The sequence below is a fragment of the Caretta caretta genome, chromosome 11 (genome assembly GCF_965140235.1).
Source record: "Caretta caretta isolate rCarCar2 chromosome 11, rCarCar1.hap1, whole genome shotgun sequence".
Taxonomy (NCBI): domain Eukaryota; kingdom Metazoa; phylum Chordata; order Testudines; family Cheloniidae; genus Caretta; species Caretta caretta.
This window is the reverse complement of record NC_134216.1, coordinates 13,229,122-13,253,088: the sequence shown is the minus strand read 5'-3', so window position 1 is coordinate 13,253,088 and position 23,967 is coordinate 13,229,122. Positions and strand designations below refer to the sequence as shown.

At 43.1% G+C, this 23,967-nt stretch overlaps 2 protein-coding genes and 1 long non-coding RNA gene across 3 annotated transcripts in view; 2 read left to right on the top strand and 1 right to left on the bottom strand.

Moving 5' to 3' along the window:
- Positions 1–23,967, bottom strand: part of LOC125645204 (TGF-beta receptor type-2-like) — a 62,824-nt gene that overhangs the window by 29,969 nt on the left and 8,888 nt on the right.
- On the top strand, positions 652–15,538 carry LOC125645206 (uncharacterized). Its single transcript, XR_007359242.2, has 3 exons — positions 652–1,164; positions 11,787–11,858; positions 13,803–15,538. It is a non-coding gene; the product is annotated as an uncharacterized LOC125645206 (long non-coding RNA).
- SNX4 (sorting nexin 4) overlaps positions 21,422–23,967 on the top strand; it is an 85,105-nt gene continuing 82,559 nt past the window's right edge. The window contains exon 1 of the mRNA XM_048870427.2: positions 21,422–21,565. Coding sequence (XP_048726384.1) covers positions 21,437–21,565 — 129 coding nt within the window. The 5' untranslated portion in view covers positions 21,422–21,436. The remainder of the gene's footprint in view (positions 21,566–23,967) is intronic.

The following is a 23,967-nucleotide window of genomic DNA, read 5'->3' as shown; positions in this document are numbered from 1 at the left end:
GCACCTGGGGGAGAAAACCCCAAAGACAATCTGTAAATTAGAGAGGGAGTGGAAAGATGCCTCATGGCATTAAGGGATTTTAGCTTCCTTGCTTCCCAAATCTAAGGCGTGCAGGCTGCTCTAACACCATCTCGTGTGCCTAGTGTGATCCTTCCATCAGCACTGCTGCCCCTCTGACGTGCATCAATAAAAGAACACTTGGGACCCTTAAACACAGAAATAAACCATTTACAAGCTTCCGTGGCTTCGGATCTGAGACCAGTGTTCACAACCAAGAAGGAAGCCTGGCTGGAGTAGACAAATCTGTTGATTCCGTAGGCTGGGAAGAGGAATTTTTTTTTAATTGACCTATGAAACAGTCAAAATGCCACACAGCAAGGATGTCTCCAAGAAGCATCATTGTGGCTGTGAGATGGGAATTTGGGAGGGGTGGGGGATCAAACCAAGAAGATGGGCAAGGTTACTATAAAACTTCGGTACAAACTGATACGAAGAGTTCTGCATTTTGGGCCAGCTCCTGGCCCTATTGAAGTCAATGGTAATTTTGTTGATGACCTCAGTGAGACCAGGATTTGAGGATAACCTCCCAAGCACACTGTTTTGAACACTGATACTGGACCTCCTAAAACTGGCCAGAACTGAAACCCTGGCTCCAAACACCTCTTAGCTTTAAAGAGTCGATCCAAGTCTGGATCTCACCAGCTCATCTCTCTCTCTGGGTCTGATTCTCATTTTACATAAATGAACATATACTTGATGCCTCCTTTAAGGTCCCTTTACACGTTTACAGGAGTGATGTTAGTGTAACTGAGTCTGGCCCTATGCCACTACAACTGTGGAGAAATTGAAATCCAGCTCCCAACTTTGCTGCAGGAGGGCTCATTGCAAGCACTCCATGGTGGATCTAGGTGAAGAGCGTGATGCAGATAGAATTTGGGTGATGACTGCCTTCCTCAGGAGACGAAGCTAGAACGTTGGTGACAGGCTATGCTGAAAAGCTAGATCAAGTGGGAAGGCTCTGTGCTTTTCTTTACAGATATTCTCCCCAAAGCCCAGTGAACAAGACAGTGCTTGAGCCAGCCTGTGTCAAATATTCACCCAGGGAAACTCAGACTGGAAGAGGATTGTTCCTCCGTTGTCTGCAAAGGAGAGGAAGCACACAAGGTATGGGGGTAAAATGAAAAGAAAATGAAAGTTTCCATGTGTGAAGGTCTGGGGGCCTCCCTTTAGAATTTTTGGATCTTTTTACTAAGAAAGATACTAATAGATCATGCTTGATTTACTGCCATTTCTGTGAATAACCCCTGTTACAGTCAATAGGAGTTGTGAACGTGGATCAGTAATAATACTCAGCAGTTGTGTGGTGCTTTCTATCTTCAAAAACTGTTACTGCACCCATACAAGATAGATAAGCATTATTATTCTTGTTACAGATGGTGAAACTGAGGCATAAAAGATAGCCAGTGACAGAACCAGGAGCTCCTGGCTTCCAGTCCAGTGTTCATTTCATTAGTCCCCACTTCAGTCCATGTATTAGCCTGTTTACATTCTGCTTGTGACAGATATGGCAATTCCCCATAATATCCCTGAAAGACCTCCTTGTATTATTGTGGGCCAGGATTGTATGTAACATTTCTAGTGGGGAGATGTGACAAATGTGAGACCTGGGAGTTCAAAAGACTAAATTGGGACAATAAGTGTTAAGAGAGAAATTAATGCAAATTATCGTAATTCTGATTATGCAAAACTCCAGCCTTTTGAAGCTATTCCCTGAGGTGAGGGTTATTCTCTGCCTACCTGTCACAGAAGGCCAAGATCAAAGGCCAAAGCTGTATAAAGAAATGGTTTTGGATCTGGATCTAAGCCACATGAACTTGTAACCATGGGAAAAATCCACTTGTGTTTTGAAGGACTAAAACCTAGCAGAGCCTGAGGCTGGAGTGAGAGGTGACCTGGCACACTTCTTAGCATGCCTTTTGTTTTAGCATGTTTTCTCTGTCATGCTTTTACTTAAGAATAAATGTGCTTGCTTAGAAGAAGCTATGTCATAACTTATAGTATCGGGTGATCCACTGGTCACAGCCCTTGGAAAGAAAGCCAAGCAAAAACACTGGCCTTTTAGGCAGTCTGACTTGCTGGGGATTAAACAGAGTAAGGCAGGGAGCTGTGTGGCCTTCAAATCCAGGAGGTCAGGAGGAAGTGAGATGAGGTTCTCTGCCCAACAGAGGTGACATGTGGAAGCCTGAAGTAGTTGCCCTTTGTGGACCGCAGAGGGGGAATACAGGTGCAGTTGCTCTGAAACGGACATTGCTCCCTATGTGTTTGCTTGGAAACAATGTTTTGTGACTGTAAATACTGGAATGGAGTAGTGAATGGACTATGTGCAATTTTAATAGTTGCTGAAGTGTGTGTGTGTGTGTGTGTGTGTGCACACGCATGTGCAGGCATACCATGTTCTCTAAAGAATGGTTTGTTGTTTGTTTATGCCCCTGTCCTGCAAAACACCACATGCAGTCAGACCCTGCACATTCATATTGATTTGCAGGCTCAGGGCCCCAGCTTGTTTAACCAGACAATATTGTACCAGTGCCTGTGGAGGAACTAACTATTTGGCAGTGTCATTTGTACTGCAAAATGAAGAAATAAATGCAAATATCCGTTTTAAAAAAAAGTCTAATATAATTATGTAAATAAGATCCAGAAATAATGTTGCAACGAGTCAAAATTCTGTGGAGATTGTCCTAAACTATGTTTTTCATGGATTCCATTATCTTTTCTGAGAGATTATGGCAGGAACACCTACACTTATTTTTAATTGTTAATAAAGAGAAAGAAACCCACCAAAAGTTCCTTCAGAACTTTGTGTCCCTGAACAATTAGCTCGTAGGCACAATTTAGCTGCCACATCACTCAGAGTAGTCCTAATTAGACCCAGATGAACACTTTCAATATTAATACTCAGATGATTTAATAAAGCTGCACAAGCAGTAAAAGTAACAATACGCTTCCATAAAGGGGTTCCAGATGTTCCTGAGGCAAATGCTAAACATCAAAATAAAAACTTCAAAAAAAAAAAAAAAAAAAACCTGGATAAGCAAAACTTGGAACGGACTATAAACTAATTAAATGCGGGGTGGGTTTTCCAAAAAATAAATTGAAGCCATAAGGATGTGATGTGAGCCAATAAAATAATAGTTAGTCAAAGTTACTGTGAAACAACAGTTTGGAAGGGTGGTCTGAAGTCACCAATAGGTGGGTTACTTTGTGCTTTGTCTCTTCCTCCACAGTAATTTTTTGTGTCCTTGTGTATGGGAACAGGTTCATGCCTTTTGGTGTTGGTTGCTATAAATCAGGAGCTGTTCCAGATAGGATAAGAGCTGACTCTAAGCATTGGAACACAGACATGAACCACGAAAAAGTTTTGGGGTTTCTCTTACTGGAGCAGCAGAATTGATACCACTGCCAAGGGGCTTTAAAGTTTGCTTTTCAGTTGCTTTAAGGGGCCCGTGTTCCATCTGTATAGAAGACCATTCTATCAGTAGCTTTGAGAGGCCCATGTTCTACCCTGTTGCCTGTGTGCTATTGCTCACCTCAGCCCAGAGGGACCCATGTTCTACCATTTTTGCACTTACATTTGTCCCTGTGACAGGGTGCTGTTAACAGCTTCAAATTGGGCTCTCTGGAAGCCAGCACCCTGGTCACTTAGAACAGTGGTCTCCAAACTGGAGTGCGTGCACCCTAGGGGGTGCGGGAAATGATCCCGGGGTTGCGCGGCAGCAGAAGTGCTGCCGGACGGCATTCCGCCATTTTTTTCTTTGGCGGCAGCTCTGCACGTCCAGGGCTGGTGTTCCCCTCCGGCAGCCCGCCTGCAGCAGATCTTCCCGTCTTCTTCCGTTGGCGGTGAGTCTGCAGCAGGTCTTCCCGTCTTCACCCTGGGGGTGCATTAGCCAAAAAGTTTGGAGACCACTGACTTAGAACACCCAGGGCACTGGGTGTGTTTAAGATAGAAGGGAGCATTTACACTTGCTGGTTGTCTGATGAGTTAATGAGGTAATTAGCTCACCAGCTGAAGAGCCCAGGTAGGAAAGCAGGAAGTATAAAAGGCCAACCCTGGGAGCAGGAAAGGGGCTCCTCATAACTGTTACTCACAGCCTCAGACTTTGAGGTCAGAAGGGAGCATCATGATCATCTAGCCTGACCTCCTGCACATTGCAGGCTAGAGAACCTCACCCATCCACTCGTGTAATAGACTCCTAACCTCTGGCTGAGTTTCATGATTTAAAGACTTCAAGTTATAGAGAATTCACCATTTACACTAGTTTAAACCTGCAAGTGACCCATACCTTATGCTGCAGAGGAAGGCAAAAAATCTCCAAGGTCTCTGCCAATTTGACCCAGGGGAAAATTCCTTCCTGACCCCGAATATAGCAATCCGTTAGACCCTGGGCATGTGGGCAAGACCCACCAGCCAGACACATGGGAAAGAATTCTCTGTTACTATGTGGCTGTAGTTTGTACTGGAGTTTATGAAGGAGACAATCAATAAACACTCATGGTGATGGTACTTTGGTGTACCTGTGTGCTGCTTAATTCACCAACAGGTCTCATCACTCCAGGAAAAGCCTGGCTGGAAGAGGGAACCCATCACAGTCCCGTTTAAGCAGGGCCGTCCCTAGCAATTCTGGGGCCCTATGCAGTCCCCCTGCAGAGGTGTGGGGGGCCCCAGGCCTCTGAGGGGGGAGAGCAGGTGGGATGGCTCCAGGCCTCTGTGGGGAGGGGTGGGGCTGGCTTGGGGGGCAGGGGGGAACCACCCCACAGCACTCACTGGCGGCATGGCTGGGTCTGGGTTACTGCACTTCCTGCCGCTGGTGAGTCAGGCCCAGCCCTGCTGCAGAGCTTGGGGGAGTGGGGGCGGGGCAGAGCAGGGCGGGGGCCCTGGGGAAGAGCTGGAGCACCACGCAGCTGTGTAGGGCACCATGAAATTTGGTGCCCCAAATTTCCTAGTGCCCTACGCAGCTGCATACTTTGTGTATGGGTAAGGATGGCCCTACCTTTAAGATACTTGTTTTCTACACGTGATGCACCATATTCTCCCTGTTTATATGGTGACCTAAAATCGCTTTTCCAGCAGCTCTCTGCACTGATCTTGTGCACCTCAGTAGACTTAATTCAGTCCCTGAAACATCAGGCTCCCAGTGGATAATCTGAATGCACTGCGGGAGGTGCTTGTATAACACAGTGATGGTTGAAGTCACTGGGAGCACACAAGGGAGCAATCATCTTCCACAGCACATCTCCAACAGGTCCCATATCACAGTTTGGCTACATATCGTGTAATGTCTGTGCTGGGCCTTCTGCAAAGTCACAATATCATTGGCCCCAAATGATAACCAGTAAGGATGGCAAAGAATTTGTAGTATATAGCATATGTGCCAGTGAAGCAAAAGGCATCTTCCAGCTGAAACAATGACACGTGCTATGCAATTAATTTCACATGTGCCTACTTTTGAAAACTGGGCTCTCCATATGGCACTGAAGTACCAAGTGGAGCTTTATACATCCATTAGAAGGTGTCGATGAGTGTGAGCCATTTATTGATGAATAGAGACAAAATGCCCCAGAGAGTGTCCCAAAGCCACATGGTGTCCCCAAGGGCTAGATTTCATGTTTGGGTCTTTGCTTTAACTGACAGCTGTGTCAGATGACATGGCAGCAAGGCAGCTTCTCACTGAATATGCTGTGGAGGAGACTTGTGCACATTGTTTATTTCCTCATGTGTATACAGTAATTTCCACTTGGCATATTTGTTCCTAATATGCCTGTCTGAGACAATAGGCAATGAATAACTGGGATGCAAAGCTAAGGCCTCTCACGTGGGGTCAAACCACATCAGATTGGAGCCCAGTCAGACACCGATGAGGAAGACGTGCATACACGTTTAATGGCACTGGGATCATACAGAGCTGCTGCTTAATGCACAGGATTCCCTGCACCTCTCAAAAGCACGGATTGAGGCACATTTTCATGAGGTGTACGTGTGTATCTGAGCCCAGGATTAGACTTCAGAATTGGATTTCATCCTGTGACTAATGATACAGCTATATAATAACAGAGCTACTCATAAAATTATTCTGAGAATGACAACATTCTTTCCCTGTTATACACTATTTGTTTCTCAATATTAAAAAGAAAAGAAAAGCCAATGGGATCTAGCTTCCCTTTGATCCATGTGAGAGAGCTAGAAACTTTCCCCATCAGCAAGTTTTTTTCCATAACTGCCTACTGCAGGGTTCCTTTCATGATGTCCAGTGTCAGAGACAAGATACTGGACTAGATCCAGTGTGACAATTCCTATATTCCTGGTCCCCAATAGATTTGTACACTGAGAAATTACAAGGCCAGGTTAGTCTCTAAGGTGCCACAAGTACTCCTTTTCTTTTTGCAAAGGCCAGAAGGGACCATTGTTACCCTCTAGTCTGACTTTCCTGCATAATACAGGCCATAGGGTTTCCCTGAATTAATTCCAATTTGAACTAGAGTAAATCTTTTAGAAAAACATCCAATCTTGATTTAAAAATTGTCAGTGATGGGGAACCCACCAGGCACCTGGAAAATTGTTCTAATGGCTGTTACTCTCATTGTTAAAAATTTGTGCCTTTTATCTAGTCTGAATTTGTCTAGCTTCCACTTCCAGCCATTGGATCTTGTTATTCCTTTGTCTGCTAGACTGAAGAGCCCATTATTTTCAAATGTCTGTTCCTCACATAGATACTTTTAGACTCCATATATACACATGGGTATCAAGGGGAAGGCAGACCAAATTATTTGAGTTGGAGAGATTCAGAAGCAAATTTTCCAGGATACCCCATGATGTGCAAAGCACATCTTCTATTAGAATCTAAGTGATGCTGGAACAATTTTTATCGTGAGGGTACTGAGAGCCATTGAACCAAACTGTGAACTCTGTACATAATGGAAACCGCTTAGAGCCAGGGGGTGCAGTTGCCCCCCCCCGCACCCTTAGTTCCAGCACCTATGGTGTTGCTTGCACTTCATTTGGTCCATACAACTGAATCCTGCCCTCACGTTGCCCTATACAGTAAACTAGTGCACTTGTGAAGGCTGGAGTGAGTCCATAATGTATCCTGGTGAATAAAAAAGGGTTGATTTTGATTGCATTAGACACGGTGCTTCCTAAGGCCAAGTCAGACATGCAGTATACCCTTTGTGGACTAGCTGGACCTTTTTCAAAGGTAGGATAGTAACTGACTTATTCTGTCATTTATCTTTTGTTCTTAAAAGTATCTTGTTTAAATTGGAGTGTTTTGTAAGTAAGGCTTAGTCCTATTACAAAGTAAATGCTGATGTGCAAGGGCTAGACCAGGAAAGTTCTCAAGCCTGATGCAAAATAGGAATAATGGAGATCTGTAGAATATCATCTCCCTCCTGTCTGGCTGTCTAATCTATTGTATTTCTAAAAAAAGAAAAGGCGTACTTGTGGCACCTTAGAGACTAACCAATTTATTTGAGCATAAGCTTTCGTGAGCTACAGCTCACCTCATCGGATGTAGCTCACGAAAGCTCATGCTCAAATAAATTGGTTAATCTCTAAGGTGCCACAAGTACTCCTTTTCTTTTTGCGAATACAGACTAACACGGCCGTTACTCTGAAACCTATTGTATTTCTAATCACTAATGTTTAAGCACCATTGTAATTACTGGGCTTTGCATGCGGCATTTACCTCATGACAGTTTATCATTATATGAAGAAGTTTTATACGGTAACGTATGGGTGCAATGTCACAAAACAAACATCAAACTCTGCATGCGATTTCTGCAGTCAGTACCAGCGCAGTCAAGGGCATCATTCTAGCTAACAGAAAGCAGGAGTAAGCCCAGAATGATATGCAAGGATTATCTTATGTTTCACTTCAATTTCTTTGGCTCATGCAGTTGTTCTTGAGCTCTTGAAATCACAGGAGCATAGAAATTAAAGATAGAAAAGATGTATTATCTAATCTGTCTGTCTATGGTATTCTTTAATGTGCTCCTCAACATAATATCTAGTTGCTGTTACTGCCTGTCATCTAGCTGATCCCCAGTGAACCATTCCTGCATTACATCTTACTATTTTTTAGTGCTTTGCCCAGTCTGATGTTAAGTGTCCTGAGCAATGGTGTTTCCACTTCTTCCTTAGGCAGATTATTCCATTCTTAGGAATTTTTTTTCTGCTATTAAGTCTAAATTTTCCTATTCTGAATTTTATCCCATTGCGTCTACTCATGTCCCCTTGTATCACCCGGAATAGAATAGAACCTCAGAGTGACGAACACCAGAATTACGAACTGACCAGTCAATCACACACCTCATTTGGAACTGGAAGTATGCAATCAGGCAGCAGCAGAGACCAAAAGAAAAAAGCAAATAAATGTACGCTACTAAAAAATAAAGGGAAAGTTTAAAAATAAAACAAGATTTGACAAGGGAAGGAAACTGTTTCTGTGCTTGTTTCATTTAAATTAAGATGGTTAAAAGCAGCATTTTTCTTCTGCATAGTTAAGTTTCAAAGCGTTATTGAGTCAATGTTCAGTTGTAAACTTTTGAAAGAACCACCATAAAGTTTTGTTCAGAGTTACGAACAACCTCCGTTCTCTGAGGTTCTTCGGTAGTTATTCCCTCTCCTTGGAACATGTGCAGGCAATTATTATATCCCTCCTCCCTTAGTTGTCATATAGCCAGCTATCCATATTTAAAAGGCTGATGCTGGAAAATTCTTGATCACATAAATAGTCCCTTTGATTCTTGCGTGAGAAAGGGCTGCAGGATACACAATGCTAAGTTCTTTCAGTCTTTCCATTTAAGCCAATCCCACCAGCCCCCTTACTCACAGATGATGTTCTTTTTCTGAACTCCCACTAGTTTGTCTCCCTCTTCCTGGTAATAAGGTGCCCAGTACTGAATATAGACTTCCCGGGGGCGGTCTCACCAGAGTGCCGCTGCATTATGATAGGTTTGTTGCAGCACAGTGGTACTGAGGATTATTTTCCATATTGGGCACCCTCCTTTTTCGTTTGAAAACAACAACAGTGCTGACTGACTCATCGCGCCTACAGCCTCTGAGTCATTTTTTTATTTCTGGATTCCACCGTTCCACCCTTTGCAGTGCAATGACGAGCACATACACACACATATACAACGTGCAGCTAGAGTTCACATTTTTCCAGTAATAAATGAAGCAATTGCCATACCATTGAGGAGAAATGATTGTACTTTGCACGCTCTGGCAATTGTTTTCCATGGTGTGAACTCTGCACATGAAATAAGGACGGTTGTAAACTAAAACTGTTGTTGTTTTCACTCCTCTTGGCTGCAAGCTAGCGGGAGGAGTCATTTAGACAGTCAGCTTGAACTTTGAAAGTATAGGAATTGACCCTTTCACACCCCCACACCCACCCCGCATTTTCTCTCTGGCTGGTTAGTAGCCGGAATCATGGCAGATAGGCACTTCCTGAGCAGGCGGGATGAGTCGTGAGGAAGTCCCAAGTGGTCACACTGAACAAGTAGGGGCCATTGGTGGAAGAGGTGTAATGGGGAGTGGAAGAGGTAGGCAGACGAATGTGGGGAACCCCCAAAGTGAGTGCTAAGAAGGAGGTGGGAAGCAGGGGCTGCTGAACAGGCAGTCAAGGGAGAGGAAGGGATAAGTGAGTGGGCCTGGATGGTGGCTGACCAGTCCTCGGATGAAGGGCTTGCATACTGTAGGACAGGGGAGAGGGGCTACGTGGTGGCAGGCTGGGGGAGAGGAAAGGGAGGTGGCCCTGGGAGGGCTAGGAGGAGAAATGACCCAACGCCTGCCAGCCATTAAGAGCGGACTGTGATGCACTGTAGCCCTTTGATCAGACAGCTGTTAAGTTTATGTTCGACAGAGCTCAGTGTGTTGGCTACAGATCAGAATTTGCACAGGTGGCTGGAACTGAAGAGCTAACGGTAACTGCTGTAGTCTCTCTAATGGATAGAGCCACCTTCATAGCATTGTCACCAGCTCTTCTCTTGTCCTGCTGTGATCTCCTGCCGTGAGGCCCTTAGCTAACAGGCGTGCATTGGGAATAACCCAAACAAAACCAACACAACCAGTAGTTGATTTGCTGATTCAGAGCCTGATTCTGGTGCCTGTTGCAGTGGTATCTAAGGGCCATATGGGTGGTGCACGGGGTTGAGGGAGAATTACTTCTGAGCAGGAGAAAAGTAGGGCCAATGTAATCAACATGATATTGCCCCTCCTACCTACAGAGAGTGTAGTGCTGGGAGGGTGCGTGCCCATAGCACTGAGCACTATGGGGGATTCCAGGTGGCTTTGCAGCCCACAGGCAGCTCTGGGGAGGCTATTGTAAGTTAGAGCAGCCTCTGGGGTGCCATTTTACCCACACAGCAGCCCAGAATCCAGACGCAAAGCTGCTGCTGTTCCCTCTCTCCTAGTGCTGCCCCTTCTGTATTGTGCCCTCCCCCCTTTATGGGATCCTTGAACACAACTTCCTACCAGTCCTCCTCAGCTTTTTGTATAATAAGTACACACAAGGCGTAATACACGACTCCAGCCAAATTCTTCCTGCACAGAGTTTGGGGTCATGAAAACCTCGGGGGGTTGGGGGGGGTTAAACAGAGCAGCGTGCACAAGGTGCTGCCTAGCTTGGTAACCACCTCTAGTCTCCCTTGTGTGTTGCAGCACTTCCAGCAGCCTCCCCACCAGCCAATGCTACTAGAGAAGCATGTTTGGGCCATACAGCCAGATCTGTAAAGGCATTTAGGCACCTAAAGATGCAGATATTCATCTCCCATTGGGGAGTTAGATGTCCAGGCGCTTCTGAAAATCCCACTAGGTGCCCAGATGCATCTTTAGGCACCTAATTACCTTTAAAAATCCGGCCCATTGCCTGCACCTTGAGCTGAGTGACTAATGCAAGGCAAGTCAGTTAATCCTCAGATTTTGCCTCTGCTGTACACAGAAGGCTAGACTGTGATTTGCTAGGAAGGGGAAGAACAACCTGGGTCATCCCAGGAGCGGCGAAGGAATCGTTCCTCAGGCAGTCACGATTCCTTCCCTGCTCCCTGCGCTTGGTCTGGGGGCAGAGAGGAGGCAACTATTTGATATGGGGCAGGACACAGCCAGGGATCATCTCATGCCCCACCCACTTGCTTGCAGGGAATATCGGGTGGTAGCTGGAGTAACAATCTGAGCAGGGGAATGGGGGGTGGGGGGGGGTTGTGCCTTTGCTCCCCTGTGTAGCTGAGAAAGGGCTGTGACAATCTACCCAAAACGTATGGTGCAATTGCAAACTGATTGTTCTTAACGTATTCATTGTACAGGAGTATATACATTTTTTTCCCATCGTGCGACTAGTTCACAAGCAGATGATGGCAAATGACATTGGCATTTGTGGTTTGTTGGCTAGTGACCTAAATCATGGTACTGGTTCTCTTCCCTGCTTGGATGATTTGTTTTATTAATATTTCTTTTGGATTTATCCAATGCTTAACATGCTGTAACTAGCTTACCACCCCAGGGTGCATTTTGAACTTTGAATATTAGAATCAAATATATAATTTATTTGCTTTGGCTGAATATTCAAGTTTGAATTAATTTTCTATGACCGTTCGTGCTAGCAAACCTGTGCTGATAAAATGTTTGTGGAAAGTAAATGCAAAAGGGTCATGAATGGGCTGAACTGAAATCCTTTTTCAAATTCAAAAGAATAATTACAGGATGCTTTTCCCTTTTGCTCCTCATTCAGGCTCCAATTACTACCCCTTAGGAATAAAGTTATGGAAGGATTGGGCTGTATTAAACTACAAGCAATTATAAGGTAATATTCTATATTTATTCTTTTGGTTTAGATGATTAAAGTAATAACATTTATTGTAATGAAGCAATCTTTCCCTTTTTTATGGAGCCTTTCCCATGTTCATTAAAATGTGGGTATACTGATTTATGATTTGTGTTTTACTTAAAGCAATTTTTTTTGTTAAAATGTAACCATTAGTGGGCAAAGGAAGACCTATAAAAAAGAGAAACAACAACCTATGTATCTGAGATTTTGAAGTTAAGGAGGACCTGATAGAAAGTCCATTAAAGTCAGTGGAAAGACACCTATTAAATTTAGTGGGCTTTGGATCAGACCCAGAAAGGACATGAATGCAACCAACAAGAGGTATAGAATTTACATACATTTTGAGGGCAACCTAAATCAATGTAACTCAACCTCAGGCTGTTTCAGGAGTGATGTTTCTTCAGCATCGAGTGACAGGAGTATGGCAAACCCCACAGGAATCTCCATAGTTTGATGTTTAAGCAAATTTTACTGTAGCCACTTATATTTTAGTTTCATACAGAACTGATTGAAATCTTTTTACCAGAAAGATAGGCCCATTGGAAAATGTTGCTAGAAATTATTCACAGAAACGTCTGCAAATATTTTGTTTTTCTGGACCTGGTTAATCAAAGCATTCCAACATTTTGTTCTGTTATGAGTCACTACCATTGTTTCTCAACTCAATAAGGTCCAGATTCAGCAAACCTGTTAAGCACTGGCTTAACTTTATGCATATACTTAATTACATCCCTATTTGGCAAACAACTAAGTCAAGTAATTAAAATTAAGTACATGCTTGAGTGCTTTGCTGAATCGGGGCCTTACTAGGTTGAGAAATAATGTAATAACTTGTAACAGAATGTTGTTCTGTTGTGGTGGTGTAATTTTAAAATGATTGTCCATGGTTCCCTATACGTGATTCCTGTGCCAGACTAAGTTACTTTGACTAGTCCTAAATAATAAAAATCACCATCTCGGGGAAGGAACAATTTAATCAGGGCATCTGATAGGGTCCTACTGCAGTATATGGGACATGACAACAGGAGAGCAAGTGGGAATTGGCCCTGGGTGAATTCACAATTCAACATGAGTATTACAAGAGGTTGGCACTCTGCCTGTAACACATCAAATGAGCAAAGTTGTTCTAAAACAAGGCATGGGTGGTTATAATTCCTGATACACAGTTACACCCCTGAGGTTAGTAGGCACCACGTTTTCAAAAGTGCTCAACACCCAGTAAATCCCATTGAAAATCTGGCCATAGTTGGGTTGTATGTCAGCACAGTGGTAGAAATTACAGTAATACTTCTAGTCACACAGGACATAAATATTAGATAACTGCTCTTTAATGACATGACGGCTTAATATTGTTTGAATACCATGTAACTGCATAGCGTGTACTGGCACTTGCAGATTACTGTGTAATTACATTCGGTATGTCCGAAAGCAATTACCATGTGATGTAAACTGGCATGGAGGAGAAATGCAATTGTGGGTTTACCCTGTGATAATTGTTCCTAACCTGTTAAAAATGTAGCAGCTGTATGTTAATTACAGTACTATGAAATTCAAATGTGAATAGTTACTATGTAAACCATGGTATCCAAACTTTGTCCAACTAGGGGGCCATAGGGGCTGCTTAGTTGCTGGAGGACCATGTCTAATTGCCTAATTTAGTGAAAATGGAGCAGAATATGTCTATCATCATCTTTAATATGGAGACACTAGAAGATCCATGGATCCTAGAAGCAATGGTCCATCTCATTATGTGTGTGTACTTCAGTTTATTAACATGTGCTCACCCAGTGTCATGTGTAGACTCTTTATAATAATGTCATACCAATATCCAAAAGCTAAGAACAACCTAGAGCCCCTCCAACCTAAAACTCTTCAATTACTCCCCTCTAGACACTCTCACCTCATTTTCCTCCCCTTCAGGTCAACCTAGAAAAGCCTGAGAGAATACAGAAGGGCCTTGCAGTGGGACTTGAAGGTCCCTGAGGTGACCAGGACCTAGAGCTGGTTGAATAATGACAATATACTCATGAAATTCTACCAGCTCCCCAACGACCCCTACCCACTTACGACTTTACAGACTAAAGCCAACACCTCAGAATACACCATATCATGACTAGAAAGAAGAAACTGCAGCCCCATGAAGAGCACATGGCAATAATCCCATCTCCAAGTGGCTAAATCATGGGTCATTGAGGTGAGGACCCCATGAGAAAGAAAAACTACAATCTACTGGCTGGTACAAACGCCATGAAGTGCTTTTGTCTTGAGCTACTATCAGGATGTCTAGAAGCTGCTGAAGACAGTCCAATGGTTAGGGCATTAGCATGGCACTGGAGAAACCTGGATTCAATTTTCTGCTTTGCTACAGACATCCTGTGTGATCTCAGGCAAGTCACTTAATCTCTCTGTGCCTCAGTTCTTCCCCTGTACTATGGGGGTACTAGCACTTCCCTACATTGCAGGGGTGTTGTGAGGATAAATATATTAATGAGTCTGAGGCATTCAGATACAAAAATGATAGGGCCCATATAAGATACTTAGATAAAATACAGGTTGCAAACCTGAGTGGCAAAAGGAGGGAACTAACACCAGCTCTGTCTTTTTCTGCTTGTTTTTTCTGGGCTACCAACAAAAGGTTAGATTGGATGATTTTGTCTCCGCCAGCTCACCTTCATTCAAACCCCATTCTCAATAAGACACTGACCAGGGAGCTCTAGTCTTTGTAGGCCACCTCCTGCCCGTATTAATGGTGAAAGTAGCAATAAGCCAAAAGCAGAACAAAGTGAGCTGTATTTGGCCCACCAGCTGCTATGCCTTGACCACCTTGATCTTAAGAAAAATATTTCTATATTTTTTTGCCCAGGAACTGAGCATTGTGTGTATTTTCCTAGCTCTGCAGGAGCAGATGGAAGTAGGAGAACAAAAAGGGCAATAAAAAAAAAACCCTAAAGATATTCTCAGAATAGGTAAACATAACAGAAACATTATCTGGGTCACATTTGGGCAACAGAGTTTGCTCTGTTTCAAGTGCAAATGGTTTACTGATGATTTAGATGAACTTCCTGGGGAGTGTTTGAAAATTCCTGGCACACGTTCTATTTACCATCTGTTAGGAGGACTTTGATGAGCCAGCAAAGACATGCTGGAATGGAGTAGTTGTTATAACTGAGTGATCCACTAACTTCAGCATCTTTCAATCCTTTTGATTATTTACAGTGATGTAAATAAATGTACTTTTGTCAGAAAGTTCTAACACTGACTATTCCTTCATATCTAATACAACTCTTCTACGTTTCTACCCTAACGTGTAAATAACAGTCTCAACAAGCTGAAAAATATAGAAATTTCCTTCCTAAAGATCTTCTTCTGAGGTGTTATGAACAGTCATAATTTATTTGCATTGGTATAGTACTTCATCTTAACATTCCCACCAGGCCCATGTGCCCACACCTGGAAAGCAAACTGATGGAATTTTTTCATAATTTTTGTACAAGAAATGTTACAATTTTTGCAAAAATTTCCTCTGTTTTTCAACCAACTAAATGAACTGGTCAATAAAATGTTTACCAGCTTTATTTGTAAATATTATAGCCTACAAGATACCAAATACTTTATCCTGTTGTACCAGACAAAAATGTTGTTAAACTGAAGTTAAAGTTGAGAATACATATCCATAACATAAAGGTTTTTAAAAAAACACCTTTATAAGGGCACTGTAATTATTAAAACCAACTATGCTCCAAAGCTCCTGAAAAAAACAAACCAATCAAGCCCAAACCAAGAAACTGAAAGTAAAAGTTGAACTTAAGAGACCCAAACTTTTGAATGCGCAGGTATATGGCCAACTGATCAACGCTGTGCCTTAAAATGAGGCTACTAACACTTCCCTACTTTACCAAGATGTTGTGAGGCTTAATTAATTAATATTTGTAAAACACTTTGACATCCTCACATGGAAGGCAGTATAACACTGCAAAGTATTATTACAAAATATTAATTACAATTTGTATATGTATATACAAGATTAAATTATGATCTTCTTTCTCTCAATAGGTGTTCATTGCCTTTTATAGTAATGTGTCATGGAAAATAATTAAATCTGATTTACCCAGACATAATGTACATATTTTTGCCAATAAATTAATAATATAAATGATATGCAAGAAAAACAGTGAAACATAGTTTCCCTTTGGAAACTGGTGTGAAAAACTCTTATGTCTAAATACTGCCAGACTATCATAAATTTTAATGTGGAATATTCTTAACTGTCAGTGTACAGTGATACTGAGCAGGTCATCCGTATTTTCCATTTTTTGCAAGAAACGCAAATGATGAATTAAATCAGTTGATAGTTGGTGGTGATAAGTGAGAATAGTTTCCTCTTCCAGGTATGTGGAATGATCGTTCTTTTTTCTTTCTGTCTTGTTTTTTCTCTAGATAAACCACACTTAAAATAAAGTCCACTAATCTGGACTTCAGTTGCTGAAGTCAGTGGATATGAGCGTACTCAGTAACAGGCCTTACATTTGTAAATTCCTAAGTATATTGGTTGAAATTTTCAAAAGTGTTAAATGATTTTCAATTGTTGAGTTGGAGACACCTTAAAGAGGTCTCATTTTCAGAAAGTGCAAGGCACCCATACTCTAAAAATAAGGCCCCTGCAGGGAGTCTCAGGTTGGGGCACCCAAAAATTGAGGCATGAAAGTCACCTTTTAAAATTGTAGCTTTGTTTACGCATATTCTTTGATTCAAATACTTTTCTGATTGTGACCAATTGGGCAAATCTGTGAAAAATGTAAATTAGCAACGACAATCCCATGTTGGTGTGGATTATTGTCATACGCCGTGTGGGAGAATGCATAACAAAAAGAATTTTAGCTGAATGCATCCCGAAAAGAAAGAAACATCTCTGCACAAAGAAGACTATTTCTTAAGAGAAAACTCCTCAAAAAGTGCCTGCAAGTCTTCTGCACACAAAACTAGCCACTGAATTTAATGGGAGTATTGTGTGTGTGCAAACCTGGTCCCTAAGCATAGCCTGAATACATGGGCTATGGACAAAGGAATTGACGTGGGTGAGCAGCCTGGAATGGGGAGGATGAAATTGCACTTCCAGTGTGGAAGCAGAACATCCTCACAGACAAACCATGGCAATTAGTGTTTCCAGCCAACTATGCAGCTCATATATGTGGTGTTTGGGTAAAGGGGATGGAACACAGGTGGATTCCCTTTCAGGGCATTCCTGTGCCATAAATGTGGCACAAGAGTAACATAGGTGGCTCTATGATGCCTTTGATGGGGTGCCCACCCCACACAAGGCCCAAACAGGTAAAACAGGCCAATTAAGCTATAGGCTGCACCTGGCAGAAAGCCAGGGACTGCTAAAGCCTTATGACTGATTAAGCCTGCTGGGGTTGAGCTGGAATAAGTTTATAAAGAGAGGAAGTTGGTGTAGGAGAAGGGCTGCAGGGAGGAACTCTGCAGTCACTCCCTGGAGAAGAGGGGAGTTGGCTAAAGGCAAGGAGAAGTTCTAAGGGGTCAATCACCAGGTGGACAAGGGTGACCCCTGGACTTTAAGAAAGCCTTTGACAAGGTCCCTCACCAAAAGCTCTTAAGAAAAATAAGGAGTCATGGGATAAGAGGGAAGGTCCCCTCATTGATAAGTAATCACTAAAAGATAGGAAATAAAGGAATAAAAGGTCAGTTTTCACAGTGGAGAGAGGTAAATAGCAGCGTCACCCAAGGATCTGTACTGCTGGGACCTATGCTGTGCAAGTATTCATAAATTATCTGGAAAAAGCGGTAAATGGTGAGGTGGCAAAGTTTGCAGACACTACAAAATTACTCAAGATAGTAAAGTCCAAAGCAGACTGCGAAGAGTTACGAGAGGATCTCACAAAATCGGACGACGGCAATGCTGAAATTCAAAGTAATGCACACTGGAAAACATAATCCTAACTACACACACAAAATGACGGGGTCTAAATTTCTGTTACCAAGAAAGAGATCTTGGCATCATTGTGGCTAGTTCTCTGAAAACGTTTGCTCAATGTGCTGTAGTGGTCAAAAAGGCTAGCAGCATGTTAGGAACCAATAGGAAAGGAATAGATAAGATGACAGAAGATATCATAATGCCTCTATATAACTCCATGTTACGTGCACACCTTGAATATTGTGTGCAGTTCTGGTTGCCCCATCTCAAAAAGATATATTAGAAATGGAAAAAGTATAGAGAAGGGCAAGAAAAATGATGAGGGAGATGGAACAGCTTCCATCTGAGGAGAGATTAAAAAAACAGGGACTATTCAGCTTGGGAAAGAGAAGACTGAGAGGGGGATATGATTGAGGTCTATAAAATTATGAATGGTGTGGAGAAAATGAATAGGGAAGCGTTCTTTACCCTTTGACATAACATACAAACTAGGGGTCACCCAATGAAATTAATAGGTATCAGGTTTAAAACAAACAAAAGGAAGTACTACTTCACACAATCCACAGTCAGCATGTGGAACTGGTTGCCAGGGGATGTTGTGAAGGCCAAAACTATATCTGGGTTCCAAAAAGAATTAGATAAGTTCATGGAGAATTGGTCCATCAATGACTATTAGCCAAGATGGTCGGGGTGCAACCTCATGGTCTCGGTGTCCCTAAACCTTTGATTGCTAGAGTCTAGGACTGGACGACAGGGGATGGATCACTCAAAAATTGCCCTGTTCTGTTCATTGCCTCTGAAGCATCTGGCACCAGCAACTGTCAGAAGACAGGATACTGGGCTAGATGGACCATTGGTCTGACCAAGTATGGCCATTCTTATGTTCTTATGTTATGTTCTTAAGCTCTGGGATCCTGCCTTGGAATACAGACTCTGGGAAGAACCCAAGAGAGGGTGAAGTAGCCATAGGGAGCAGAGGAAGCTCCAGTAGTAACCCAGGGGGGGATCTAGAAGATAGGGAAGACAGGTAGGAAAGAGCCCAGGGAAAGAGCAAGAAGGTGGGAGCTGGAGCAGACTGTGGTTGCTGGGCATAGGGTTCCTGGGCTGGCACCTGGAATAGCAGGTGGGCTTGGATTCCCCTACTAACCATAGGGAAAATGGCACAGTCTTTTTTGGGAAGACTGCCTGGAATGGCACCCGGACAGTGGGTTCAGTGAGACTTTGTTACCCTGGAAGGGAAAAACTGTATAGTGACCAGGCCAGAGGGCCAGGCCACGAAGACGGAGGGCCAAGTGACAAAGAGGAAGCACTGAGTCTCCTAGAAAAGGGATATGACGCGAGTGAGAGACAGATGGGAGCATCAGTCTGAGCAGAGCTAGTCCCAGGACACAGCCATAAGGGTGCATCCCAGCAGTGAGTAGAATCCCCATGACATACCCTGTCTCGCAGCCCCGGTATAGGTGCATGGCAGAGATAGACAGGAAGGGGCATATTGGGAGGGGTGTGGCCAGAGAACTCCACACTCTGGCTATTCTGGACTTCGGGATTGCTACATTTGGAACTGTGAGCAGCAGTCACCCCAGCCACTAGAAAAGCCCTGAACTGGGGATAGAAAGGTGGCACATAGCCACTGCTGTGTCCCCCACATGCCCCAGGCTATGTCACTCAGAGGTGCAGCTCATAATCTGGTCCCTGTTCTGCAACAGTTATTTGTTTTACCAACCCTGCTCCTGCTCGGCAAGTTATCCCTGAAACATGCTCCAATGAGTGTATCACTAAACAACAGTTTTGTTAAGCAAATTCTTTCCAAGCTGAGGCCTTACGTGCCATAGGGGATAGTGCTGATGAAGATATATGGAACGGGATCTCTCACTCCTCCTCCACTGATGGTGTTTTACAAACACGCAAGCATAGAACAAATATACAAAACTGGATTGAACGTGTGTTGGAGGGAATGCAACCTGAAAGTTACCTTCCTGCCCATCTGGTGAGAATGTCTTAGAGTATTTTCCAGCAATCCTGGAAAAATGCCTGTTGACAAATTAAAGATATAACAGGAACTAAACTCCCACAGGATCCATTGCTCTTGCTTCTGTGGATGGGTCTATTCCATGGGTCTATGATTTGGAAAGAATTGAATTAATCACCCACGTATTGGTAGTAGCTGGATGTATCATCACTTCCTATTGTAAGAGGAAGGACCCTGCTATCTCTCATGGAATGGTTTGGCTAAATTTGGGACATTTCAAACATGGAAAAAATCACTTCGTTGAAAGGACAATTGAATCAGTGTCTTCTAACTTGGGATGCTGGCTTTTAGATTCTCTTAGTGTAAAATAATTCAGCAAGCAAAGACATAAGCAAATCTTTATTTTCATGTCCTGATTTCTTGCAGATTGCTGACTGGCTTGGACATAGAGATTTGCTCTGCATGTGCAAATGCAGGTGCGTTTTTATTTCATTAAAATGATTAAAACAAAAGAGAGGTTTTTTAAAAGCAATATCCATGTAGAATGCTGCCCTTTGCATGTTATTATTATTAGTTTTATAGAGCCCAGAGGTATCGTAGGCACTTAAAAAAACACACATGATTCAAGTTTCATCAAAGAATTTACAGTCTTAAGGTCCTGGTACTGCAAGCATTTCTTCACATGAATAATGTTGTCCGTGTTAGTAATCCCATGCACATACAAAGTTGCAGGACTGAAGCTTACATGCTGCAATTGACTGACACGTGAGGATATAAAGAGCACTAGGAAGGGGAGGAAATGGGTTACAGATATATGATAAACAGCCAAGGTATACATTCGTCTTGGTGGTACAATCTCTTTAAAGTGAGCACACACATTTTCCACCGTGAATGCAAAATACAGAGTAAAGCTACCTTGTTTGTGAAACACTGGCTGAAGTGACAAAAGCACTGTGTCAAAATCTCAGTAACCTTTCTGTCCCAGGTATTGTGCATTATAGCTCTTAAAACCACCCCCTGTTTATTATGTGCAAGTACACACCAGTAGCTGCAGAGAGTTAATGAGATGGGTCCAAACTAGAACCTCTTATTCACCCTCACCCACAACTGAGATGTTACTGCTTTGGATAAAACAAGATCTGGTGAAAGTGAAGTGAAGTGGAGACTTTAGAGATGTCACGTAGTATCTCTGCGCCTCAGATCCCCATTTGTAACAGCTCTTCCCTACCTCACAGGGGTGTTGTGAGGATAAATACATTGAAGATTGTGAGTTGGTTACTACCGTGATGGGGGCTATGTAAGTGCCTAGGAAAGAGAGGGAGAACCAATAGTTGGACGGCAGAACAGATTGCTGCTTTGTCACTTACAGCCTTAGGTCTGGCGCTGACACAAGAGGAAAGGCATGAGCTCTCTGTGAATTCTTAGGGCCTGCCAGAAGGTACTGCTGTCAGAACCTGGCATAGGGTTGAGGATCGACGCATCCCCGAGGGAGGCTGGTGGCCCTGCATGAGACTGTGCAAAGTTCTTTTCACTTCCCTGCACCAAGGGGAAAAGACTTCACCAAACCTCGATCTGTTTCTCAGAACAAGATCCTGAGGGAAGACTGATAAAAGCCTTCAATGGACAGCCAAGAGGGGGAGAGTGGGACTAAGAATGGCTGATGGAGCTGCTGTTGGTGGATTGCTTTTTGTGCACTCCAGAAGGAGGTGGAGTTTTTGTTTTGGCTGGAGGACTAAACTACTCAGAGAGAGGAAAACTGACCCTCATCCTCCACAGTCAGAGGTAAGAGACTTTGCCACACTGCCCCAGGCAGAAGAGGGCAAGTGAAATTTTAGGCCCCATAGAAAGTCCCAGCCCAAGTGTTTTAGCAGAGTTCTCTCTCTACAACGTAGAGGAGAGTGGAAAAGTGAAGTGAAATGCAGCAGCTGCCAGAAGTGGCACTGTAGCTAGGATCTTTAGTGCAGTCTGTTCTTATTAATAGGTGCAAATTGTGCACTGTGTAAAATGATAAAAAGATGTTTAAATCTGATTATACACAATTCTGTCTTGTCAAGAATAACATTTCAATTAAGGTACATTTTAAAACTGCCAGCATCTATGCAGGCAATGATTGTCAGCTTGCTGTAAAATGTGAGATTGCGATGTACAGCTGGATAAATTAATTTCCCAAAAGACAAGATGCAGTTGCTCCAGTGTAAATCAGCTGTAATTTAGCTTGTTAGGCATGTTTGTGGCTTATCGCAGGGAAGCGAAACACTACCAATGGCTGCAGTGCAATAACTGCTTGCAGGGGTAAATCCTGTTCAGTGCAATTGTTTGGAGCAGAGCCTGCAGTGGTGGATGCAAGACCTGTGAGTGCTCACATGTCTGATCTTCTGAAAAGGCAAACAGCTATCAGCAGTTGACAGTAAGAACTGATGTTGTCTACGCTAAATAGAAGGACCACTGGAAGAACAGAAACATGCCTATGATGGGGCTTTTGGATCCTTTCTGGAGATTGGTGAGGAAAGAGTTAATTCTCTTCCTCTGGACAGAGGCAGGCAGGATCAGGATTGTTTTCCTGGCATTCAGGGAACTACAGAATAGCAAGGCTGAGCCAGTTATGACCCACTAGCCCAATCCTTCAAGGCCCTGAAGAGCCTGTTGGGGACCTTAGCACATAGTCTGGGTCCAATTATCTTCTCTTGGTGCACACAGATTTGATAAAGCCATAGGTGGTTGACTGGTCTATTGCCCCTAATAAATGCTTGTCTTTTCTAGAGGTAGGTTTTATTCTTTAAATTTATTTTTGTTTCTCTTACATTTGGCACTGGGCATTGAACCTTTTGATGTAAACAGAGGAGCAAGATGGTGTAGTTCAGAGACCATTCCAAGTCATGGACACCGATTGTTTCATCTCAGTCCCCATCAGGGTAGTTTGCTGAGCTATGCTTAATGTACTGTGGGTACTTCTTTTTTATGAAGATGTGGGATGTTGCACATCTAATAAAACATGACAGTCCACAGTGGGGTGCATTCATTTTATTCCAGATTACAATACAAATACATAAAGGAACAGATTGAAAGCAAACACGATGATGATGATGATGAATCATTGCAAGGAGGGAGAAAAAACATCTTCAGAGAAAGAAAAGGAGTACTTGTGGCACCTTAGAGACTAACCAATTTATTTGAGCATGAGCTTTCATGAGCTACAGCTCACTTCATCAGATGTATACCGTGGAAACTGCAGCAGACTTTATATACACACAGAGAATATGAAACAATACCTCCTCCCACCCCACTGTCCTGCTGGTAATAGCTTATCTAAGTGATCAACAGGTGGGCCATTTCCAGCACAAAGCCAGGTTTTCTCACCCTCCACCCCCCCCCACAAATTCACTCTCCTGCTGGTGCTAGCCCATCCAAAGTGACAACTCTTTACATAATCAAGTCGGGCTATTTCCTGCATAGATCCAGGTTTTCTCACATCCCCCCCACCCCCATACACACACAAACTCACTCTCCTGCTGGTAATAGCTCATCTAAACTGACCACTCTCCAAGTTTAAATCCAAGTTAAACCAGAACATCTGGGGGGGTAGGAAAAAACAAGAGGAAACAGGCTACCTTGCATAATGACTTAGCCACTCCCAGTCTCTATTTAAGCCTAAATTAATAGTATCCAATTTGCAAATGAATTCCAATTCAGCCGTTTCTCGCTGGAGTCTGGATTTGAAGTTTTTTTGTTTTAAGATAGCGACTTTCATGTCTGTGATTGCGTGACCAGAGAGATTGAAGTGTTCTCCGACTGGTTTATGAATGTTATAATTCTTGACATCTGATTTGTGTCCATTTATTCTTTTACGTAGAGACTGTCCAGTTTGACCAATGTACATGGCAGAGGGGCATTGCTGGCACATGATGGCATATATCACATTGGTGGATGTGCAGGTGAACGAGCCTCTGATAATGTGGCTGATGTTATTAGGCCCTGTGATGGTGTCCCCTGAATAGATATGTGGGCACAATTGGCAACGGGCTTTGTTGCAAGGATAAGTTCCTGGGTTAGTGGTTCTGTTGTGTGGTATGTGGTTGTTGGTGAGTATTTGCTTCAGGTTGCGGGGCTGTCTGTAGGCAAGGACTGGCCTGTCTCCCAAGACTTGTGAGAGTGTTGGGTCATCCTTTAGGATAGGTTGTAGATCC